At 36.3% G+C, this 26,506-nt stretch overlaps 2 protein-coding genes across 3 annotated transcripts in view; one reads left to right on the top strand and one right to left on the bottom strand.

Annotated features, from left to right (window-relative positions):
* The window catches only part of abcb6b (ATP-binding cassette, sub-family B (MDR/TAP), member 6b), a 49,282-nt gene extending 46,903 nt beyond the window's left edge, over positions 1 to 2,379 (top strand). Inside the window, exon 18 of the mRNA XM_052141754.1 lies at positions 2,244 to 2,379. Within this exon, the coding sequence (XP_051997714.1) occupies positions 2,244 to 2,352 (109 nt within the window). The 3' untranslated portion in view covers positions 2,353 to 2,379. The remainder of the gene's footprint in view (positions 1 to 2,243) is intronic.
* Positions 2,380 to 4,803: 2,424 nt separating this feature from the next.
* Positions 4,804 to 17,055, bottom strand: si:ch211-67e16.11 (uncharacterized). 2 transcript variants are annotated; one of them, XM_052141755.1, is made up of 7 exons: positions 16,394 to 17,055; positions 11,332 to 11,544; positions 10,045 to 10,215; positions 9,735 to 9,866; positions 9,432 to 9,601; positions 5,834 to 6,070; positions 4,804 to 4,995 (listed from the first exon to the last, which is right to left on the bottom strand). In XM_052141755.1, the coding sequence occupies exons 1-7, from the start codon at positions 16,860 to 16,862 to the stop codon at positions 4,804 to 4,806; spliced, it is 1,584 nt and encodes a 527-aa protein (XP_051997715.1). In that variant the 5' UTR covers positions 16,863 to 17,055. The 2 variants fall into 2 exon arrangements, with proteins under 2 accessions (XP_051997715.1, XP_051997716.1); XM_052141756.1 differs by having other exon boundaries at positions 4,804 to 4,992.
* Between the last annotated feature and the right edge of the window lie 9,451 nt (positions 17,056 to 26,506).

Raw genomic sequence — 26,506 nt, 5'->3', positions numbered from 1 at the left:
AGGGAAGCTATCGTTTGGCTTCTCCGACCCCCTGTGTGGTTGAACTGCTCCTTTTAAGACCTGTTTCACAGACCTGTTTAACAGCGTGTTAGTGGTACATAATAATTTCAGTGGCCATTTGAACAGGTTATACTGTAGCATTCACACAGGGCACTTGATGTGATCCTTGCGGCACTGCAATAAGCCTAGCACGGACTACATGACTCAAGCTCGTCTCCTTTGCTGTTCCAACTGGTTTGCGACTAAAAATCTCAGATTGCACGACCTACTGCCGTGTAGTGTGTGCACTCCTGCAACCCGCCACGACAAGTCGTTTATGCTACGATGTATTTCAATCCTGTTTGAGTCCAAAAATATGCAACAGCCAATGAAATACAGCTCTGAAATTTTTACCTCTGCAAGAGGTAAAAACCTCAAAACATTAGGTTGACTTTTCTTAAGCTAAAATCGATGAGTGCTCACCTAAATTGGAAACATTTCCCCCCAGTGGCCACAACGGTATTGTTGGGCATATGGGCATATATGCCTTGCTCAAGGACACAATGGTGTTGGCTGTGGGGATCGTACCAGCGACTTTCTGATTACCAGATTACCAGTTATGTGCTTTAGACAACTACACCATCACCACTCCGCTGTCTTTTGAGGGCGTGGAGGGAGTGTGGGAGGTGCTGCAGCCTGCGATTGGCTAAAAACCTATGACGTACAAAGCATTGAAAAACAAGTTGACAGCCGCTATTTGTAAACAAGCTAGCTGCTAGCTTGCTACTCGGAGGATTGTGCTAATTTTACAGTTCCCTGAACAGAACTAACAAAAAACCAACAAAGTATCCAAAGAGGATCACTCGTTTCACATATGTCTGTGTTTGAGGGGTGAGCAGAGCTGTTGCGTGACTTTTGCTGGAGTGTTTTCATCGCATCTGTGCTGTGTCTTTAAGTCAATGAGTTAGTATTTCAGTACAGTAGTTTATTTTGAGTTATAAAAGCCTTTATTCTAAAAGATTTTGTGGATAAATAGGTTTATATTGCATTTTCATATTTCCATATTGTGTGCTGCATGGTTAAAGACTGCCACGTATCATCACTCTCTTCGAGAGAGCAAGGAGGAATGCACGCACTGCTCATGCACCCAGTATGAACTAACATGAAGACACGGGTTGCATCCGAAAACTGGAAAGTGCTGCCTTCGGAGGCTGTATAATGAGGTCGGATGAAATAAGTTGCTTTTTCTAAACTGTTCAAAGACTAGCTTCCTTAAGCGTTCCATTCATCCAAACACACTGTCAGTTAAACCATTGACTGATTAGGCAGCAAGGCAGCTCCCTGAGTTTTCGGAAACAGCAAACATTTGTGTAAAACAGCCCTAACAAAAGTGTAGCTCTGTTCCTGGCATCCTCTATTGGTGTTGTTGATTTTGTTGTTGTTACTATTGAATCATGCATGCAAACTACATCAGAAGAAAAATGGTCTATAATAGATGACGTCACTAAGGGGGTTACTTATGTGAGTGTGAATGCAATAGGGGAAATGTCTCCTCAGGTGTCTATAGAGGAGTTCTCATCTAGAAAGTTACTTAGGGAAAAGCATTGGGACTGGGTATAGGGGCTATTGTGGTCAATCCTAGGGTACAGAAACACTCAGAAACCACATGCTAACTTCCTGTGTGATCATGTTGCATGAGGAAAGCAAGGTATTGGGAAGCAGGAGATAGAAAATAATTAAGAATAAAACAAAACATCACCACTTCTCCCGAACCACTGTCATCATTATTTTCAGCTGTTCTTTCCTGGTCTGTGCAAATTAGTGCAATAACTGGTGCAAGCACATATTTCGTGTTGTTTTTTGACAATGCACTGTAAACTTATTTATCAACATAATCTTTTTCATTGTTAGCATTTATGAAGCAATGTAAAAAACTGAAGTGATATACTTATCCATGTTTGAAAAAAGTTATTTGAATCATGCTTAATGCAAATTATAAATGCAGTAACAGGCACATAGTTCTGGGTTCTGTGTAAATTAATTACCATTTCAAGTAAATGTGGTCCACCTCATATAAATTAGATTTCATTATTGTAGTACTAGCAAGCCTTTACCAATAAAACAATTGGTTCTTCTAGCTGAAAGGCCTAACCTCATTTGCTACTGACACCATATTGGGCATTGTAATTTCTCCCATTCATTGTTCTGCAAGAGGTCCTTCTCCTCCTCATATTGTTTTTGACTACTCTCTGTCTGTGTTGTAGACATGAGGAGCTGCTTGCAATCGGGGGACTGTACTCAGCCATGTGGCTAAAACAACAGCAGAGCCAAGAATCAGAAGAACAACCACTAGAGCCACAGAAGAGTGGCTAAAAATGGAGTAATGATGATGGATGAAATCAATAAGGAAAGGGGCTGGAGCTCCAAAGTTCATCTCAGACAAAGGTGCACCAGACTGCTCAAATGTTAATGAACATTGGTGAATGTTTCTCAGGGAAAAGTTGCAAAGTTAAGCAAATGATTTTGTATCCGTTTGGGTATCCGACAAACTTTAAACCTTAAGTTAACACTTTGAAAACAGCACTAGTATAAAACAATACTGCCATGTGGTGACTGACTTCAGTCATTTCTGTTACTTTGTTGTTGTTGTTTTTTTATTCATACTTCGTCGGGTCATTTGGTGTGTTAACACTCCTTTTCAGTGAATTGTATGGACTAAGAAAATGTTGATGTATCTTTCATACAGTGATCTGCAGTTGGGAATTGTTGGTACATGTTCAGGGCCATTTGACAAATTTTGTTTCATTATAATGCTGTCACAATAAGTTTGTCACACTTTATATTATAGTGTTGTAGTGTCATTATAGTACTAAATTGCATTAGTCTATAGTATGTGTAATATGTTCACTGTAAAATTATTGTAACATTTTTCTTTTAAAAAAAAAAACAACAACAACTTCAGAAACACCATATATTGTTTTTTTGAGTGATATAATCATGATGGACTAGTTTAGATATGAACTTTTACTCATATCTTATTTCCAAAGACATATTTAATCTTTTGTTAATATACTATATAACTTGTATAAAAATGTACATTGAAACACTCATCATCTACATTCAACCAGAATTTTAATATCAGTGACATGCTCGGCAATGTGGAATGAATGCTGTTTCACAAAAATGGCAGGATGATTTAAAATCCTGAATGTATTGTAAATTATACATTTTAAATGACAAATGGCTTTTCTGAAGCTTATAGGTATTAAAGGAATATATAGCACATGAACCACAGTGACATTTACACACATACCAAAAAGGGAAGAGTAGCTTATAGCCTTAAAATGCTATCCTAAAATGTTATTAAGCTCTAAGAAGTGTGGCTTTTTATTTAAAAAAAAATCATACAAGCTGGATGTTTCATACAAGAACAAAGATTTTAAAATCTACTTTTCGTATTTTCATTCTCTGTGGGATTTGCACTGGTCAAATATATCATTTTCATAAAACAAACACTTTTTTTAAACCTAGAAATAAAGTCTGTAAATAAATACAACCCTGACTATGTACAAAAGTTAATTTATTTAGAGTATTTACATCTTTTCACTTAAGCTATGGTTTAACACTTACAAAGACATGTAACAACTTTGACAACCAACAATAAAACACATTAATTAGGCAGAACATGCCAGAAATATTTACAGAATAACACTATAATAACTATACAAAAACTGGTATATTTATTTTGTTATTTAGGCTTAGACTTATAGCTAATGAATGACCCATCTACATCAATAGTATGGGGGAAAACAGGAAGAAGTGGGAGTCCATGTGGATTGTGGACCATTAGCTGGTTTTACTGGTGAGAACTTTTACACAGTCTTATTTTTTTATGGAAATGCGCTATAAAAAAATATTTTCAGATTGTTGGTAATATATGAAGAATGTGTATGAATTCCCATTGGGTCTGCTTGGACTGGCATGTTGCCTGAAAGATCTTCTCATCACTGTCATTATCTGTTACTGGTGTTTAAATGGTTGTGAAGATAAGAAAATACTGCAGACAGAGTGGTTAGTACTAAGTGGAATAAGGGAGTAAGAGTTCTTCCTTAAATACATGCTTGCAGAGCCCAGTGTCTGCTAGGGTCCAGACGCAGTGAAAACACATTTCTCATGACTAAATCATGATTGACCGCTCTTGTCCCTTTTTGAGCTTGAAGGAGGGACATGTAGATTTGTCCTGAAATGTTAAAGTGAGTATGAGGTGTGTATCAGAGTGATGTGTCACCATTGTTCAGTTCCAGGCATGCCCTGTGCGTTGACCCAGGAGGAGCACTCTGGTAAATGAGCATGGTTGCCCCTGGGCTGAACTCCCACGGCAGGCAGAGAGAGAAGTTGTTGAGCATGGGACGCTCCCCATGGGATGCCAAGCAAGGGAAGTGAGGTTCAGAGTGAGGACATGAGAGACACTTTCTGTCTCTCTTTCTCTGTCCTGCGTCACTGCCTCTTTTTTCAATCGCTTAAGCACACATTTTGTCTTCTGTTCCTCAACAGCTTGTCAGGGTCTTTGCGCATCAATGGGTAAATTAAGTGCACACACACAGAAGGTTGGTCATGGTTTTTAAAGTTTTTGGATAATACAAAGTCATACTTGTAGGACTGCTTGTAGGTACTTGTTTCCCTCTATTTTAGGAGGAAGTACTCCATAACTGGAGTGTCCCAAACTGGGATTCAATTTAAAATTGAAGTGTCTGAATTAGGTCACTGGAAAACTGCAGCATTGGTCCGTTTGAAAGTCCATATTTTTGGCAATGTATTTTTCCCTTAATTCCTGTTGTTGTCAGACTTGGGCCGTTTTTGGTACCACAGGGCTGTGGGCAGGTTCTGGCAGCCCATGTATTCCTTCCTCATCTCAGCCTCGGTGAGGGGTGGGGTAGAGTTACACGGAGCACCTGCAAGAGTGACGTTCAGGAGGCCCAGAGTGGCATCACCCAATCGAGGTATCACAGAACTCTGCTATTCGTTCAAGAAAAGATGATAAATTAATTCCAAAATATATCACGTATGTTTGTCCACTGCTAAAATTGTGCAAACTGGTACTAAACATTACTAAACTAGAGACTTGGACTAGTAAAATCAACTAGAAAAGCTTTGTAAAGTCATGCAAGTTTTGCTCAACCTCTCATAGAATGAACGTTACTATAACTATATTTTTGTAAACTGAGTTTTACGTGACACTTTCTAAGTTTTGCTGCAGTTTCCTGGTGAAATTAACATTAGAGGCGCTACAACACTTTACATTTTATTTACTTTCACACATATCATGCATGGGTACTATGGCTGTTTATGACTTTATAAAAACATATTTTCTCTCTATTATTCACATCCTGCTATGTTATTATATTGAGACACTTTTACTCTAATGCATCATTTGAAAAACAATGCATTTTAATGCTTGCAATCCAAACCCACCTACATTTACACACTTATTCCAATGTGATTAACTTCCGCGTTAGCTCACCTGATAGAGTGTTGGACTTTAGACTTGGAGAGCATGCTTCGAGCACAGCCAAGGACACTCGGAGTGAAAGTGTGATAGAAGCGATATAAAATTACGTGGTTGCTTCAGTAGATGTGCTTTTCATGTCACATTTGCTTTTAAACCACTATTGATTAGATTTAGACATTGGTTAAGGGTGTTCACTTTTATGTCTGATTTGTTTACCTCTCATTATCTATTAATGACATGGATTAATGACTGCAGCCAAACATGTATTGACACATAATTTTGGTTTGCAAAAATGTTGCCACTGTCACATAAATTTCATAAGATCAGGCTGTTTTTGCTTCTCACCTTACTGAGATAGTCTATCAGGCACTGGGATGGGTGTAAAGAGGCCCAAAACTCAGCTGTCTTCACCCAGGGCAGCCCATTCAGCAGCACAACATTGACGTCTTTGAGAGATCTCATCAGTCTCCTACTGAGGGCCCCACTATAGCTCTGCTCCACAAACAGCACCACTCGACTGGCCATGCACCCTGCCAGATCTGCCAACAGTTCCCTCACAGAGTAACGCTCCTTCAGATCAGCCTGGAGAAACAAGAGAATATTTCCATGAAACGTCATACAGAGCTTTTCTGTAATGCACAATGACATGTTTTAAAGATATTTTGTCTTAAAATTCAATTTATTAAAGCAATAAGCCATGTAAGGCTATGCGTTCCAGAATTTACAACAGGTAAGGGGTGTTCTTAGCACAACGTGAAGTAAAATCAATCAATCTATCAATCAAGTGGCTAATGACGTTATAAAACAGTGGTAACTGCATATAATAAAAGTCACAAATGTTCAATATAATGGTTGCAGTTATTGGTATTAATTATGAAATTAAACAATTCTTCACCAAGTAATTTATTAATTAGCCTTACTATAGATGATATTGTAAATATGTAGATTTGCCACATTAATTCAACTGAAGTGCAGTTATAGGTATGCATATCGGCTATATAACGTCTTGGATCGTGGCTCATCTAGTGAGAAATCAGAGCTGGAACTATTCATTTTATAACATTTTGTTTATTCTGATTTACATTAGTTTGCTACAAAAAGGACCCTTTTGGACCATCATTGAAAAACTTGAAACATCACTAATATAACTGTGGCCACTTTTAAGAAACATTGTTAGTAGGAGATCTGAGACTTGTGTCTGACTCCTGACCTGGCATAAGGCAGTTATTGAGATGAGAAAAGAGCAGTTTTCCTTTGGGAAGCAGAGCGTCTGGTGGCCCTGATCCTGTGTGGTCCTTGTCTCTCAAACCCCCCTTTGTCACTACATCCCTGTCTGGGAAGCAGGTTTTTGCCTTTGTCCCTAGAGAGTCTGTTCCCATTGTCATGGAAGGGTGGGCTTTACTGTGCAGTCTGCTCCCTTCTGTTTGCCCTGCTCTAAACATATGGCCGGGATTACTGAGCACCTTTAGCAAAGGATTGTGGAACTTTGGTAAAGCAACATGAGTGTCCTTTCAGAAAGCAATATAATTAATTGTGTGCACCGTTTCTGGAATGATTGTATTTATGACAGATGAATGAGGGATTTTTCGGTAGAGGTGGATGGCTAGTCTATTGTGAGTTGATAAAAGGACCTGTCTTTGTTTTTTAATAAGATTGGAGGCTTAAGGTTGTGCTTGCCATATTTCTCCGTGAAATTCTTATCTCTCTTGCGATAGGAGAGATAAGGAGTCCACTCTTGTCAGTGTGCATTAAGGGAATAAGGGTTGTAAGAATCAACATAAGAACTGTAAAAAAATAAAAATAAATACCAAAGTGCAAAGTGTATACACAGTCATCACTACCAAGAAATATAACAGAATGAATTGCTGCTTGAGAGTCAACATGAAGTCAATGTCCATAGCGTAATGCTTTTTAACTTTTGGTTAGTGGGCACTTTGAAGTGGTGGGCTATGGGATACACATTGGACTCTTTACGGGAAGATAAGGGATGTTCTTGCATTCTTTAACTCTGCACTCTGATTCATTCATACTTTCTTTGCTTCCTGTTAGTCTAAAGGTATAGCAGGTCAACCTTTGGCATAACACAGTACATACTTAAAAGAAAATCAAGATTAGAGATGCTTTACTAGATTTGTGGGCCTGTCTTTCTGAAAATACAATCCTGTTACAAGAAATCCAATGAACTGTAAGATTTACTTTCCGGAAGTGTTTTTCCCATTAATTTCTCCCATAGACTTTTCATAAAATCCTTCATTAAAGAGTTGTAAGCCATGAACCAAACAAATCAGCTCCAAGGTAAATCAAAACATCACAACATTTGTTTTGAGTCTAAACAATGATTTGAAAATCGGGCAAAAAGACAAAAGGTACAAGACTGTGTACTTACCGTTTTTCATGAGGGAACAAACTATCCTATGAAGCATTGCAAATTATGTAATTGAATAAAAACTATGGTAATATATAAAACTATTGATTCTAGGTTGTTGATCATAAGTATAGAAACAATATATTTTACGTTTATTGCTAAATATTCTTATTTGTAAAAATAGATAGTAGTTTAAGGGTAAGGAGAGAGACCGACTCGATTAGGTCATTCACATAGGTGAAGCTTTCTCAGCTGGACCATGGGTAATGTAGTTGTTTACCATGAATTCTGCTATCAAACACAATTTTTAAACAATGGAGTTCAAATAACACAGAACATAAACACATACCATCGATGAACAACCTCAGAGCTTATGGTAGTTCTGTCTTTAAAGGATTATCGTTGAAAATCAATTAGTCTATGGAAAAATAATGAATGGGATTTTTAATTCTGGAACCAGACTGTTAATGTAAAAATTCACTTTCCCGTAAATGTTTTTTTTTTTTTTAACTATAACATATATGCATTGAAGACAACTTTTAAGACAGACCTACCATGAACTCCTAAGTTGTTAACCTCTTAATCCTGGAACGGCCCTATACCGGGCCAAGAGTGGGGCGTTAATCATGAAAAAGATATAGATTATGGTATTACTCAACAACCATTTTCTTGATTTGCACAAAATAGGTGTCGTTTTAAAGGATAGTCTCTTATCTTTGCAATGATTATAGCTGATCTGACCAATTCTCAAATAAAGCTTTTACATTTTCTGATAAATTATAACGGTTCCATTTTCATAAATCGCAAATTTGTTATAGGAACAATCATATTTAGAAACATTAAATAGAACAAAAAGATCACACAGCCATGTGTCATGTGTGAGTATTAGCGTATGAAATCCACATGTAAAATAAACAGTTAAAACTAAATTTGTCTCATTGTGGTTTATAACTTGATTAATAAACATGAAATAGAAAATGGCATATCACAACTTAATATTAAGTGACAATTAACAAAATATTAATGACATCATGACAGCTATGGTGGCTATCGCTAGTGGTGTCTCTTTAGCAACTGTTTCCCTAGGATCGATTAACTGAAACATGATCCTTCACGTCATAGATGTCTAAGATCATTCTCATTGGATCTATAGAGAGTTTCAGATTCTATATTTGGAAATATCCACATGTCACATGTGGGGTAAATAGACCAAGAGCGCACATACAAAATAACTTTAGTACATGTAATCTTGTACTATTCATATTTTGAAATGCCTTTTTGCTTCAGATCAAGGTTTGTAATGTTGTAATTCATCTAGAAGCTGGTTGGTTTGGTTTATGGCTTTAAAATAAAAAAAAATTAAGAATTGTTTGATGTTTATCGATTGCTTTATGTAAAAAAATAAATGGGAAAATTCTTCAGAAACTAAGGCTGCTGAAAAAGTAGGTGATAACTGTTGCGCTGTACTGTATAGTCACTTTTGACACAAACGTTTTAAACATTAACTTTGGTGTATCTAATCCAAATTAAGTTATACTATGCACACATCAGAATGTTTTACCAAAGGCACACACTCACAATGCCATTGTTATTGCGGTCCCAGAGCAGCATGGTTCCATCATTGCGTGTGGGGCTGTTCAGGTACAGAACCAGAGAATCTGCACAGTGCTGCTTTCGGCAGATGTAGGAAATGTGATTCCTGATCACCTCTTTATCTGTGGCTGGATACATCCCCTCTGTGTCTGTAGCTATGAACATAAATTTAATGTAAAGCAAGATACATGGTGCAGTTAAAAAAAGCAGACTAGATTACCTGGCTGTCAGTGTGACGTACATATTACAAATACCTAAATAAAAGCTTGACTAAAAATTTACTCTGACCTGCCACCTGTCCATTCCCAGCAAAGAATGTCTTTATGTGTTCCTTATGGAAACCGTTGTTCCTCAGCATCTGGTAGAAGAGTTGCAGGTTCTGTACATGGCGCTGGTATGTTATCTGCTCCTGCCAGCCACCTGCACATGCACAGGTTAAAAGTTATATGCATACCTATAAGAGTAAGCATGCCTGAGACAGCTGATAAGTCCAAGTATTTGTCTGGAATTTCAGACCTTAATAGGCTGATCTGGGTTCAGATTATACAAATTAGTTCATCACCCATCTAAGGTGATCTTTGAATCGATGTTTTTGTACCTGACAAGAGAACGGCATGATCACAGGTCTGGTAGAGACGACAGGACAGGTGTGTGGCCAGGCGTTGCTGTTGGCATCGGTGGGTGTTTGTGTTGAGCTCACAGCTGGAGATAGGCACGCTGGGGCTGGTCATGGGCAAAGGCTGCGGGCACCTAGCAAAGTCTGGGTGATCTGCAGTGGCAACAACCACATGACTAAGGACACATAGTAGTGTTTGTACAATTTGGTTTCAAAACACAAATGTACTTTAGAGCACTATCAAAAGGGTAGGAGTGCAGTACGTTCAATTAAAAAGGTAGATTTGTTCAGATTCCTATTTTATCAAGATTCATACAAAAACTTTATCCAGGCATGATTGTGAAATTCATGGCTGAAACTGAATATAAATAGAACAGAACACATACAGATACTGTCCTGACGTTCCAGATAGTTAAGCAGAATTATTTATAGTTATAAATCTGACAATGTTTAAACACCGTTTAGGCTGTACATGATGCTTAGTCATGTTTCTATCCAAGTTACGAATATAATGGTAACTCTTTACAACAATATTCCATTTGTTAGCATTAGTTAAGTTGAACTAACAATGAACAAAACTTTTACAGCATTTATTATACCTTGGTTAAAGTTAATTTCAACCATTGCCGTAGAAAAACGGAAGTCCCCCTCCATTGTATGAGTTGGTATCTCTCAACTAGTGTTACGCAATCCCCCTCTACTGTATGCGCGGTGTCACGTAATAACTGTTCTAGCTTTAGCCTGGATGGGCCCATCCAAGTTATTAATTATTATTAGATGAGGATTTTTTTAAAATGCTTTTATAGATAATGCAGAGGAGGATTTCCATACACAGGTATGAATACTTGCAATTATTCGTTTTTTATTAAAAATAACTATCCAGTGTAAAATGTCTCCCAAGAGATTTAAACGTTCTAAGATTTAAATGCGGATGCATGGAGGATTCGGTTTTTAGAGCGTGGACTGCCTCCTGCAGGAATAAAATTTTGTGTCTCAAAAGACACAGTCAGTGGCTCACAACATGTGCAATTTCAGTCTGTAGGTCTGTTACCCACATAAAACTTTTGTATGAAAGATTCGAAAATCCGTTTCGAAACTCTTGCAATTCCATTTTGTGACACTAGTGGTGCAGAAATTATACACTTCAGCTTCATTCACTCATTAATGCTTCCATTCATCCAGTCCAAAACTCATTCAGAGTTTTGCATTGACATTCCAAAAATAATTCATTAAACCTGTTTCACAATTCTTCACAATTCATTGACTCACCCACACAGCGTAGGCGTTGGGTTCGGTTGCTGTCCTTCACTCCGACCACCAAAGGGAGAAAATGAATCTCACAGAGGCCGCTGCTTTGCTCTACGTGAACAGTTTTGCCCACCGTACCCTTTGCCCGGCTCGCCATACGGTCACTTCGACTCCGTCTCCGCTTCAGCTGGTTTTGACAGCGTGTTTTGACAGCAATCGTCAAGCACTCCTCCCCTGTAAATCAACACATGTTGTGTTGAGCAGAATATGTGCAAATATACATTTACATTTATGCATTTGGCAGACGCTTTATCCAAAGCGACTTACAGTGCACTTATTACAGGGACAATCCCCCCGGAACAACCTGGAGTTAAGTGCCTTGCTCAAGGACACAATGGTGGTGGCTGTGGGGATCGAACCAGTGACCTTCTGATTAACAGTTATGTCCTTTAGTCCACTACACCACCACCCCTCACTGTACTGTAATACTGTATTAGCTGCCTATATTCGCCCAGCAGAGCTCAGATTCAATTCAGCTTTCAATGTAATTTATACCTTAGGTTATACAAGTAGAGTTTATCAAAACTTTTTATTCAAGCAACAATTCCTGGTAATGAGGGAATATCCTTTAATGAAAAGCAATAATAATGCATTTTAAACATGCATAGCCTGACTGGGCACAACAGTGCACATTCTTTCAGGAATATGCCATAACCACTATCCATTCATTCATCTGTTCCAAACTGTTATCAAACACATTGCAGCTACAGTTTAGACAAGACCTTTATGACATTCACGCTGAGGAGGCTTGGAATAGACAGCAGCAATGGAGGTGTAATCACAACCCTTTATAAATCCATTTCACTTAACAATTAAATTGCCTCCTTGCAATGAAAGATTTCCCTGGCTGGCCATGCTCTGAGAATGTGGGATAAGACAGAATCAGTAGCCCAAATGAATCTCTCTCTGTGGCCAATGGTATTTAAAGACCCATTACAAAATCACGAAGAGACGTGGAATGATTTAAAATGTGGCCAGAACTAAACCCTGCTTTCTCTGACTCTCACCACATCTTCAGATGAGACGGTCAGTTTTGGATACATTCAAGCTTAAAAGTGGTTCCATATTTGAATTGAGTCACATTGCATAACAAGCCTTTCTGCCTTGAACCAGAGCATTTCTAATGTTTTCGGCCATTATTACTCTTATCAAGCCTCATTTTCTGCACCCCTGGGTGCAGCAGTCACTTTTATACTCTTATCTCTTGACCCACACCAATCACAGGTGGGGATCAGTCCATGCTGGTTTAGTCCTGTGAGAGGTAATGAGACAGTAGTAACAGGACAACATAGCAATATGTACACAACATTATGTCACTTTATTTAACAATAACAATATTCCTTGAAGCATCTTGATTTATTCAAGGATTAAGGAAAGATGTGTGTATCTTAAAATAGGAGTTTACAGAATCAATACAGAATCATTTAAATAAACATCATATGAAATAGAGGTCGACTGATAGTGGATTTTGCAGATACAGATAACTAAGGTGGTGAGAAAGGCCGATAGTTTATCAAATCAATTTACAGAATGTAAAAAATATATTTTTTTTACTATGGCAGACAAAGAGTCCAAAATAAATAAAATCCCAGATACAGTTTTTTGTTCAACCAAAATCCCAATAATAACCAGAAAAAAATGAAGATTTGGTGCATTACACAGGACTTTTATGTATAAACAAAAACACACTGTGGACTATTATTTTGAAATGAAACAACTATTGGTCATTATCGACACTATCAACACTATCGATTTTTGCCGATAGTTACTATCTGTACCGATTAATCGGTAAAACCTATCCATCGGTGTACCTCTAATATGAAATGAGGTTGAAATTGTATAAGTCTACATATTAAATTACAATGCTATGGACAATATTGTTCATCAGCTGTCTCAGCCATCCAAACTGAAACAATCTCATCACTCTCTTAAAATAAATGTGCTTCTCTCTTTTACTGGTTACAGTGCAAATGTTCAAGTTTACTTCACAGTTGAGGGGCTGACTTGTCCTTCACTATCCTTCCCTACAAAGGCAAAATGCTGTAACTACATATTTTTGTCAAAATGACCAAAATTGTATCTTAGACTATGTTCTGTCCTGTGACAGACGGGTTTGGCAAACACACTCTTGCAGAAAAACCGCATAGATTTCTACAAGTTGGCTACAAATTCGCACAACATTTGCAACAGCCCATTAGGTGACTCTCCCTCGTCTCCTACTAAAACACAGCAATTACTTTGTTCCGACATACAAAACATACTCTTTATGCTACAAATCATCCTTACAGGCTCTATGCTTAGATTTAGATATGGGGTTTGAGTTAAGGCATAAAAGTAATAAGCATGTACACGTCTGACACGTTAAAATTTTGCTTCCGCACTACACGTCCGGATATTTGCACTTCTAGAATTCTTACAAATTCACATGAACAAACTCATATGATTTCAAACGTTTTAGCCGACTTCTCATAAGATCATGTTGGTTTGACTCAGCCATGCACAGATTCAGAGAAAAGAGAGAGTGAAAATTTGTATCCACATTTGGCGGGACAATCAAAAACTTTGAAATCCTTTTTTTTTTGTTTTGTTTTACTGTCTGCGTATTTACTGCGCTTCAGCTTTGTAGGGAAGTGGACTGTGGACAGGGCTGGGCACTGAACCCAGTGTTAAGGACTGAACATACACTCAAGGATGAATTATTGACCATTCTTATTGTAAATGCATGAATCTCGGTTTAGTTATGCAGCTGCCCTCCACTTTTTGCAGGGGGTCCATGGCACGACTATTCCTAAGAGTAGATACTCATGTAGAGCTCTCTATCTCATTCACACACATAAACACACTCCCAGGGCCAGCCCGTGGGTTTGTGGAGCCCTAGGCGAAACTATGAAAATTGGCCCCCCTCCCGGTGTGAAACTTGTCCTAACTTTAAAACATCTTAGAACCACTGCAAACGTGATGAACAGATATTTTTAATTAAAAGCACTATACCGTATAGCTCAATAGATGCCAAATAACGTGTCCAATATCTTTTTTCCCCCCAACATGAAGATGTTAGTTTTAATGTACATGCATGATTAAGGGAATATGTGTATTTTAGATGCTGTGACAAGTCACCATTTTATCGCGTTATTTTGATCGCCTTTCAACTTTTTTCTAGAAGTACAAATAAACCAGTGACTCAATTAATATGAGATCATGTAAACTGCAAGAATGAGAATTACTGGGTAACATTTTACAATAAGGTGTGTATAGTTATAATTAACAATGTAGAATACAATTTTCCAGCATTTATTAATCTTGGCTAATGTCCATTTATGAAAATACAATTGTGTATTGTTTGTTCATGTTAGTTCATATTTTATTAAATAATGTATACTTCTACAATTTTTAATATTAAAAATGGACTAGTATATGTAGAAATTATTATAAATATAATTACATATGTTAAGTAGGGCATATAAACACGACACCTCGAAATATACATTTGTAAACAAATGTAAAAAATAAACACATGCCTCTTAGAGAGCAGAGATCTTTGTATATTATTTGCTCATATGTTCACTCTATGTGTGTTTTTTGCATCTGTATATTCACATTGTCTTAATTCCTTCCCCAGCAGATTATTCTTGAGTAAATGTGAAACGCCCTATTGATTTGACAAGTGCTGGATCTGTGCTGGATCTGTATCACATACACAAAGTAACCCTCAAAGACTCAAAGAAACACAAAGCAATATTTCTCATAACTTATTTCCTCTGTTTCTGTCGGGTGTGTGCATTATTCAGCAAGGTGTGCGATCTGTGTCTAATAATACTGTGAAAAGAATCTGTGCTCCATTTCCCAACAATACTTTGCATTATGAATAAATTATGCACATTAGTGTGTGCTTCGCTTCTTGGCGATTTTAGATATACTGCTGTTATTTTATTTGTTCTAACTTCCAATTATTTGTCTTTTAGTGATTTATTCAGTGCTCATTTTATACTTAATATGTTGTTTTTAGTTTTTACCATCACTGTGATTTGTATGTTCAATGATCAGGTCCTTGAACGTATGCTCTCTTGAGTGTGCACTCAATTGAAACTATTGCACTACTGAGCATTTCAAAATTAATGCCATTAATGTTTCTTAATATTTTATCATGTTAATTTACTTTGTATGTGTTCATGCCTTCGCGGGCCCCCTAGGAATGTCGGGCCCTAGTCGGCCACCTGTTTCGCCTCTTTGACGGGCCGGCTCTCTGCACAACTTACACTTCTTAACGCAACATGTCACATGGTAGATAACCCTTGTATATGTCCAGCAGTGTTGAAAAACTATACTTTACAGCTGTCTGTAGGCTACTAGGCCACTTGCGTGTCTACATGCTTCTATGACACTTCACTGTTTTCAAGTTATGCAGGATTTTCTATTCCTCATTGCCCATCCCGTATAAGAGTTATAAAATTATAAAATGTGATTACGTTTTCCATTACAGTTTTCATGATAGCATGTAATTACCTAGTAAGAACTGAGTAATTGTCATGAACTATATGCACAGTATATTTTGTGCTGCTTCTAATTACACAATAATATCTTGATTATTACTATAGTAATTAATTATAATAACATATAATATGTCCTGTTATAATTATTCGGGTGTCCTGAGACATGTGTATCCATACCAAAAAATATATATTTTTTTAATAATAATAATAACATTTAAAAAAGAACTGGTAATTTGGTATTAGCCAGAACCACTGTCATCCATAAAAAAAAGGGGGTAAATGCATAGTGACAGAAAACTTTATATACAATTTGAAGACGATCCCATGGTAATTTATAAGTGTAGCCTGTATGGGATTGACACTTTAATACAATGCAGCCAATGTATAAATGAAAATACTACTTTGCACGTTCCTCCTGTGATCAATAATTCATAAAACAATTTATAAAGTTGAAATTCTACTTACTTCTTCAGACTGACCATATCAGGTCTTAAACTAAATATCGACATCATTAGCCGATTCAGTCCACTCACCAAGATAAATGCCATCCATATGAGAACATTTCTTTTCGGTTATGTTGAAGTCCACATAGAACATGACCACCGGGTGTCCGAAGCTTTCTCCGAGACTGGGGTCCAGAAGCAGCACCGCGTCGTGCGCACTCGCTCCGGGATAGAATTCTTCATTTGTCCTGCTCGCATCGTCCACAGAATAACCCTTCTGCTTTGAACTTGGGGCTCCTGTGGAGTATGAATCAGGTAGGATCGCGAGCACTTTTCCCGTGCTGGACTCAGAAACGTACACCGCCACCCCACTCAGGTGGAGGTGAGCCAGTTTCTTGCACTCGCTCTCCGGCAGTGAGACCCTCCGGCACAGGTTCAGCTTCAGGTAGTGAAATCCAGTTCTCGCCCATCGATCCAGACGAGACAGCTTGATCTGAGATGAGCAAACCTCTCCAATAAGTACAGCACAAATGACAAGAGAAACGCAGTGGAACTTCATGCTCTGGCTTTTCAAAGACAGATTTTTGTATTATTATTATTTATTTATTCTATGTTATTTTTTGTAAATAAACACTTTAAAATTAGTATTATTCCAATAATGAACGCTGGAGATCTATGTGAGTCTCAGTATGGGGCAATGCGTCTTCTGAAGTTTGGAGAGATGCGGCTGTCTTTATGGTGCTCAGAGCAGCATCCAGATGCACCGTCCCACAGGCTCTGACATGCTGTAAAACATGAGAGAGAGAGAGAGAGAGAGAGAGAGAGAGAGAGAGAGAGAGAGAGAGAGAGAGAGAGAGAGAGAGAGAGAGAGAGAGAGAGAGGGAGGGAGAGGGAGGGGCTGAACTATCTGAGGTTGAAGCTGCCTGTCATGTAAATCTTATTAGATTTTTCAAAATTTTATGAAAACGGATTATTTGCTCAATGTAATTATAGGTATGTTTTAGTGCAATAAAATAATGTAATAATAAAATAATACAAATAATTTGTAATACCTTAGAAAATTATTTGAAACTTTGCTCATAAAACTTTTATTCATTGTAAAGACAAAATGTTAGGTAACCTAAAAAAACATGTAAAAGAAAAATTAACTGGTTTAATCTAATCACAGTGTTATTTAATCTGATAAATTAGGTTACACAATAATGTTTATGGGTTAAACTGAGTAGAATAGATCACCACTTGTATTGGCTTACAGTGATTTTTGTTCAGCAGGTTTTGAACTTTTTGACCAGAGAGGGGCGCTGTTTTCTCATTTATAATGCACTTGGGCGCATTTAAATTCTACAGGATTACGTAGATCCAATTGAAATACAGAATTACGAATTAATTAGTCATTTGAGTCGATTATTTAAAAGAATAAATCGAACGGTTTAGTAAAATGGAATCATTCAAACAGCTCATTGCACTGTATCGTTTCTCACTCCGTAAAACACAAATGAAATAGAATAATCAAGTGGAATAGTTACTGTCATGATACACAGAGGAGGTAAACTCTCACTACAGGCACTCACTACAGCTGCATGTGTCACAACAACTCTCTCTAATGGTGGAGCAGCCCCCGTAACCTCACGACCCGGACCCTGCTTTGTAACAACCAGAGCCCTTCTACTAATGACGAGTAGAGTTAGCAAATAAAAAAAAAGCATAACGCAGCGGTCCCATATAAATTCTAATGGAGGTTCACAGGCCAAGAGACAAGAATATAATAAATAGTTTGTGAGGAAACAGCGCATAACTTAATGAACTAGCCGCCTGTCCACTAATCTTCGACATGTTTTACACTCAGCAGCTCTACTGGAGTGACCAATGTGTGGATTTTACTACGATGATGGCTGTTTTTTTAAGAGAAGTCCCGGACGATTTTGCGACATGTAGGTGTCAGTTTACGGCTCTCCCCGTTCATATGGTGACGGTGATATTTTGAATCAAAACCTGCAAGTGCATCCTTCGTTTTACAGCGAGGAATAATGTCTTTAAGTTCAGCACCTGCGTGTGCAGCTTAACTCAAGGTAAAGCCATTTTCCCAACCAAACAAACCAAGAATAACTGCACATTTATTTTTACATTTAAAAGTCTCTAAAACGAATATATTTGTTATATGTTTATTATATATTTGTTTTATTTTTGTACTATAATTAGATTTTCTGTGTAAAGTCAAATTGTTTTCCTACTTAGAAATATACATTTATATTTTCATCACGAGAAAAAGGCACTACTGACAACTGCGGTCAAGCCAGCCGCACATTTTTTTTAGTATACGCGTCTAATCGTGTACTTACGGTAAGGGTGCTGGAAGTGGTCGACATAGTTTTGGAGAAAAGTAAAGGCAAACTCAACCCCATCCATCAAAGTGCATTATAGCATTTACACCATGTCCTATATTCCAACACTCATAAAAAGTGTTCCTTCATAGGTTTGCCCATTCTTTCATTTGATTCCTGTTCAGAGTGACCCTGATTATTACTGTATTTATTTTCAAGTCATTTTACTGTATAGTTTTGGAGAAAAGTAAAGGCAAACTCAACCCCAAACATTAAAGTGCTTTCTAGCATTTACACCATGTCCCATTTTCAAACACTCATAAAAGTGTTCCTTCATAGGTTTGCTCATTCTTTCATTTGATTCCTGTTCAGAGTGACTCTGACTATTACTGTAATTATTTTCAAGTCATTTTACTGTATAGTTTTGGAGAAGTAAAGGCAAACTCACCCCAATCATCAAAGTGCATTCTAGCACTTACACCATGTTCAAACACTCATAAAAGTCAGTCTGCCACAGCCTCTCCTGCAGCTTATCCTGTAATATATTAATGATAATAATCATACATTTTATTTATAGGCACCTTTAATACTCAATGACACCTAACAAGCACAGTATTGAATGGTTATCAGAAGACTGCAGTAGGCTACAACCTAATGAAATTTAAACAAGAGTTTTATAAACAGAATTACAGAAATATGGTGTGATAGGTATTATGTATCCTGTGTTATGACATTTCACAATAGATACAAATGCAAAAATGTAATTTTAAGTAATAAAACAAAAACCTAATATGAGAAGATTATTTTAGGTGTGTGCATTAGTGTGCAGCAGCCAGTCAATGCCCGCAGGTGCCAAAGCCACAGTAGACACTTGCAGTCTGATGGGTTGTACATGAGTACAACAGCATGCCGAAAGTGGTGTTGCAAGATGGACATAGTTGTTTTCTGAAATAAGAAAAGCAAATAATTAATAAAAATGTGATCATATTCAAGGACAAGGACATGACACTGCATAAGTTTCATTTTTCTTTGTGTTATCAACTCTTTCTCCTTATCTCTATGATGTGACACTTGCTGTATATGGATTTTCATTTAGAAAGATCATTTTAAAGTTCATCTCAATACCATATGTTTGTAATGATTCTGTCAAGGAGGAGGGAAATGACAAATTCCAGTTGAGCAGATTCAATAGACTGCAGATTAAGGTAAACATAAAAAAAAAACAGTTTTGCAGACTTAATCATCATAAACAAAGAAAAAAACAACAACAAAAGAAACATAGACATAAGGATATAAAACGTAGACATAAGAAACTAAAGGTGAGGTAGTAACCATTGACAAAAAAAAATTACTTCTCAAACGGATGATGAACATAATCATTTCTTATAGTTAAAAACAAGGTTTTCACTAAATTAAAATGACAATAATACGTAAAATGCAAGAAGACATTGTGTATATGATGTATTTCCATGTAATTTTGTCCACTACTGTACATTAAATACTATAAGTTAATTATGAAATACAAAATAAGCATGTTTGCACAACAATGCCTTCAAAAATGAAAATAATTTAGTGTTTAACAATGGTACAATGAAATTAATATTGATACAGTAATAGTCAGGGTCACTCTGAACAGGAATCCATTGAAAGAATCAGCAAACCTATGAAAGAACACTTTTTATGAGTGTTTGAAAATGGGACATGGTGTCAAATGCTAGAATGCACTTTGATGATTGGGGTGAGTTTGCCTTTACTTTTCTCCAAAACTATACAGTAAAATGACTAGAAAATAATTACAGTAATAGCCAAGGTCACTCTGAACAGGAATATATTGAAAGAATGAGCAAACCTATGAAGGAACACTTTTTATGAGTGTTTGAAAATGGGACATGGTGTCAAGTGCTAGAATGCACTTTGATGATTGGGGTGAGTTTGACTTTACTTTTCTCCAAAACTATACAGTCAAATGACCTGAAAATAATTACAGTAATAGTCAGGGTCAGCTCTGAACAGGAATCATATTGAACGAATGAGCAAACCTATGAAGGAACACTTTTTATGAGTGTTTGAAAATGGGACATGGTGTTAAGTGCTAGAATGCACTTTGATGATTGGGGTGAGTTTGCCTTTACTTTTCTCCAAAACTATACAGTAAAATGACTTGAAAATAATTACAGTAATAGTCAGAGTCACTCTGAATAGGAATCAAATGAAAGAATGGGCAAACCTATGAAGGAACACTTTTTATGAGTGTTGGAATATAGGACATGGTGTAAGTGCTATAATGCACTTTGATGGATGGGGTTGAGTTTGCCTTTACTTTTCTCCAAAACTATACAGTAAAATGACTTGAAAATAATTACAGTAATAGTCAAGGTCACTCTGAACAGTAATCAAATGAAAGAATGGGCAAACCTATGAAGGAACACTTTTTATGAGTGTTGGAATATAGGACATGGTGTAAGTGCTATAATGCACTTTGATGGATTGGGGTTGAGTTTGCCTTTACTTTTCTCCAAAACTACACAGTAAAATTACCTGAAAATAATTACAGTAATAGTCAGAGTCACTCTGAACAGGAATCAAATGAAAGAATGGGCAAACCTATGAAGGAACACTTTTTATGAATGTTTGAATATGGGACATGATGTAAGTGCTAGAAGTTGAAGTAAAATGGCAAAACTCCCATTATATATAAAATGTATATGTGTGAGTTTGTGTGTGCGTGTGCATGCGTGTGTGTGTATGTTTTGAGTAGCCTATCATATTTCATACTTCAGGTATGAATGTATATTTCATAGATTGTATAAAGGTGTTTATAGCTTATATATATGCAATTCAATTATAATTGACAGATTAAAAGCCACCAAAAGCCTGTTGTATTTATTTGCCATTTATTTGCCAAATATTTGCCATTTACATTAACATAAAAAATGTAAAAAAATAAATAAATAAACATTAATACATTATGTATAATAATTAATGTATACTTTATATATAAAAACATTAAAATCAACAATAAAAATGCAATATAAATGTATGATAATTAACATTAATATTACATTTCATTAAAGTTAATAAATAAAGTACAATAATGTATAATACATATATATATATATATATATATATATATATATATATATATATATATATATATATATATATATATATATATATATATATATATACATTCAAATTAACAATAAAAACGTAAAAAAAATGTATGATGTATGATAATTAACATTAATATGATCATGAATAAATTGTGTAATTAATGAATCACATATAGGCCTACAACCATTAAAATAATAATAAAAAAAGTAATGTTTTTTTTTTAAAAAAATCATAAAACTGTATTATTTGTGTCCTAATGAGATGGAAAATAGCAGAAAATAGTTTCTAAAAACATTAAAATTAACAATAAAAATGTAAAAATTATTAATGTTAATTGACATTACTATGAACATGAATATATTATGTAATAATTAATGTAACTCATAGGCCTACACACTTTAAAATAATAATAAAACAGTCATGCTTTTAAAAAAAATTATGAAAATGTATTATTTGTGTCCTAATAAAATGTAAAATAGCGGAAAATAGAGTCTTAAAAACAATGTCGACCGCTTCCAGCACCCATACCGTAAGTACACGATTAGACGCGCATACTAAAAAAATGTGCGGCTGGCTTGACCGTGTATTTTCAACGCGCGGCCCACTTGACCGCAGTCTACTCTTGACAGCAGTATGCGACCTTCTTTCACGGAAATAAAAAAAATAAAAAAAAAATTGCCTGTAAATTATGTTCAAACGTAAGGAATGTTAATTCCCAAGTTGAAGTTCCTCAGTAGATTTGTGTAGAGTATATAATATGTATAATTATATTCATATAATTAAAATAAAGTATTAGAATAAAAGTACACCTGAAAAATACATTTTATTTTCTCTTTACATCAACTAGTACAGCTAGTGGCTGTGTCTCGTTTCGAAGGCTGCATGCTAGTAGTACGCGTCCTTTGAAGGCAAGTCTTGTTTAAACGAGACGGCCTTCCTAGGACAAACTGAAAGGGAATGTAACATGTTTGCTATGACAGCACATCACTCTTTAACAAGAGCGAGCGCTTTGAGTGAGAAGGTAACAAAGTCACTTTAGAAGGGGGTGAGGTACTTTTTAGGAGAGTTATAATGATGTAAAGAGAAAAGGCTGAGTCTAATACTTTGTTTTAATTATATATTAATATAATTAGGCTATACATATTATATACTCTGCACCCATCTACTGAGGTACTTCAACTTTGGAATTAACATTCCTTGTGTTTGAACGTCATATATACGGGCAAATTGGCGTAATTTCTTTTTAGACATTTCCTTTGAAGCAAAGAATTTTGGGTTATGAGTGCACACGAAGGATACACCTCATGCATCCTCCGAATTCCAGTGAAAGAAGGTCGCATTTGGAGTGTCCTACAAACTTTTCTGAAACGAGTGAGTCACTACGCCACCATGAGGACTTAGAGCGCATTGGGAATTGGGCATTCCAAACTGGGGAGAAAAAGGGGGAAAAAATGACAGTCTGCACTGTCATTTACAATTAACAACTCTTTGTAAAATCAATCAACAACTCTTTTTCGTCCCTTCAAATTTAAATTGCTAAAACACTAAACCTCATTCTCTGAACCAAATGCTATGTAGCTTAGACACATTTGTTGAATCAATCACTCACAAGTTCTGGTAGTTAGACACCATTTGCAAATCTCATCCACTCCTTTTGCAAAACTCTAAACACATGCTCACTCATTTCGCAATGTGATGCACTTGTGTTGAAAAACGGTGAACACGGGCAGCAAAAAGCTCAACTACATTTACATTTGGTATCAGACACTTTTATCCAAAGCAACTTACAAATGAGGAACATAGCAAGTAATTTATCATTCAAAGTTCAACAATATCTACAGTATTGTACTGCCAAGCTCTCAAGGTGGCTGGAGTAGTATAGGTGCTAGCACACTTATACTACTTTTTTTTTTGTGTGTGTGCAGTAAGTGCAAGTTAAGTTCAATAGTACGTGCAATTAGTGGATTAGTTAAGTGCTCACGGAACAGATGTGTTTTCAGCTGGTTCTTGAATGTTGAGATTGTATCAACAGATCTTGTGGATGTCGGAAGCTCATTCCACCACAGTGGAACAGAGAAAGTGAACAATTGTGAAATAGACTTTGAGCCTCTTTATGATGGGACCACCAGGTGTCACTCATTCATAGATCACAGAGTGCGAGTTGGAGCATAGACCTGGAGAAGTGCGGTTCCATTGGCCTGATGGCCAGAGTCAAAGCCTTGAATTTGATGCAGGAAGCTACAGATAGCCAGTTGAGTGAAATCAAGAGTGGGGTGACATGAGCCCTTTTTGGCTGATAAAAGACCAGATGTGCTGCTGCATTTTGGACCATTTGCAGTGGCTTAATTGTGTTACCTGGGAGGCCAGTCAACAAAGCATTACAGTAGTCCAGCCTTGAAAAGACTAGAGCTGGTACCAGGAGCTGTCTAGCCTATTCAGACAGGAACGGTCTGATATTCTGATGTTGTAGAGCACAAATCTTCAAGACCGTGCGGTTGTAGGTCAAATGGATGTGATCAAACCAATTTTACAAAATATATGAATCACGAAGACATGATGCTGAGGCAGAATTAATTTCTCATTGACTTTGATTTTGCAGTTGCATAACATTTTTGAGTGTACTGTAATGTGCTTTTCATTTAGAGTTTTCTTTGATCTTTGGGCTTTTGCAGTTGGAATACAGTACACTATAAAACATTTCACAAACAGCCAGGAAGTTGCTGTAATCCATACCACAGTAAAACTACTGTAAAACTATCTACAGTAGTTTACAGCATACTGTTTAATGATTTACAGTATGTGTTGTATTGTAAAAGTAATTACAGCAGTTGTTTTACTTTTGTAATTGTTTGTATGTTTTCTATTAAATTGCAATTCCATACATTAGAACTAACCACAGTAAGCACACTTATAGCTTACATAGTTGGTTAGGATAACTAACTTAAATCTATTACTAATTAAAAAATAATTAAGCAATTGAGGCTTTTTTGGGGGGGGAAACACCACATTTATTACACAATGACAACTCAAATATCACATAAATGTTACTCATAAAGGTAAATTATGACTACACACACAAATGTCAATACTTCAATAATCAAAAGTCAAAACTTCACCAGATGTCCAAATGACTGAAAGAACACTCTTCAATTATTTACCTGTCCAGACCAAAAGAACAAAATACAAAAATCTATTAATATTGTGTTACTTCAGTCCTGTTTTTATATCAACATATCATTTAAGCTAAAAGGGAGAAAATACACTCTTAACAACCATGGTTATGCACATTCAGAAAGGACTGAGGAAATGGTTTGAGTATACTTACATAAATATCTAATCAAATTCAAAGCGAAACATTTACACATGCAATTTGTGTAACTAATATAACTTTATTTAATTGACAAATTATGTGACCTCAAAACAAACGTGCATCTAGCGAGTTGAGCACGTTCGACCATTGTAAATACAAATACAACAACATTTGTTCACACACAAGGTAATTTGGTTGCTTAGTACTTCAAAACATGCAATTGCTTGGAATGGTCGTTATATATTAACTGATCTAGTATCTGGCTAATTTGCTAACTTAAGCGTTACAAATCTACTTCTCGATTACTATGCAGATTCTCACTGTCAAATGAGGAATGTTTGAAAAAATGATTATAATCTAATTCATATTTTAGGCGATTTTGGTGCTCACCTTGTTCAGTTGAAAGAGATCTCTTTGCTTCTGCTCTCAAGGCTGAAGTGACGAGGGGTCGAGTGCAGGCTCTATGTTCATAGGTTTCTAGATACATTCCCGTACAGTTCTACTTTTTATGCAGTTGAGTAAATCCAAGGCAGAGAAGACATCTCCTAGGTTTCGTCTTTGTTTTTAAATAATAAATCACTAAATGATACCAGGATTTAAAATAAACTGTGTATGTAATAACAAAAATTTAACAATTCTGGAACTACATGCCCTGGACACCGTGTTCTCCATTTTTTTGCTGTAGTGTCTAATAAATGCTCTGTAGTGTTTATATATTGACTGGCTGTGTGTATTATCTGAAAGCATTGTTTGGTTTTGAGCACAGATGAAATGGTTTTGAGGTGATTTTTTGATTTTGCCAGAAGAGTCATGGGTTTTGTGAGTGTAGTTTGAAGAGTTTGTGTTTAAAGTTGAGAGAAAATGGGTGAAGGTTTCAATAAATGTGTCTTAGCAATTATGAAAAACTGTAAATGAGTTAAGCAGTGTGCTGGGTTGTATTTTGTTTGTTGTTGTTTGTTTGTTTTCAACACAATGCTGGGTTAAAATGGCCACATAGTAATAATAAGCATGTGGAAAAATTTTTACATGAATGATTTCTTAAATTTAATAACACATAAATTTTTGCATTACATTTTACACATTTACACCGCTCATGTTGAGTTAGTATTCTTTTGTGGCCATAGAAGAATACAGTATGTTTAAGGACAAAATGCAGGAAAAGTCAAAAGAATGGAAGGAGGTAGGAAGGACACTGTGCATGTGTGTGTGTGTGTGTGTGTGTGTGTGTGTGTATGTGTGAGCGTGTATTTATCACTTTGTGGGGACCAAATGTCCCCATAAGGATAGTAAAACCCGAAATTTTTGACCTTGTGGGGACATTTTGTCGGTCCCCATGAGGAAAACAGCTTATAAATCATACTAAATTATGTTTTTTGAAAATGTAAAAATGCAGAAAGTTTTCTGTGAGGGTTAGGTTTAGGGGTAGGGTTAGGTTTAGGGGATAGAATATAAAGTTTG

This window comes from Xyrauchen texanus, chromosome 14 (genome assembly GCF_025860055.1).
Source record: "Xyrauchen texanus isolate HMW12.3.18 chromosome 14, RBS_HiC_50CHRs, whole genome shotgun sequence".
Lineage (NCBI taxonomy): Eukaryota > Metazoa > Chordata > Actinopteri > Cypriniformes > Catostomidae > Xyrauchen > Xyrauchen texanus.
The sequence above is the reverse complement of the archived record's forward strand: the minus strand, read 5'-3'. Positions and strand labels throughout refer to the sequence as shown.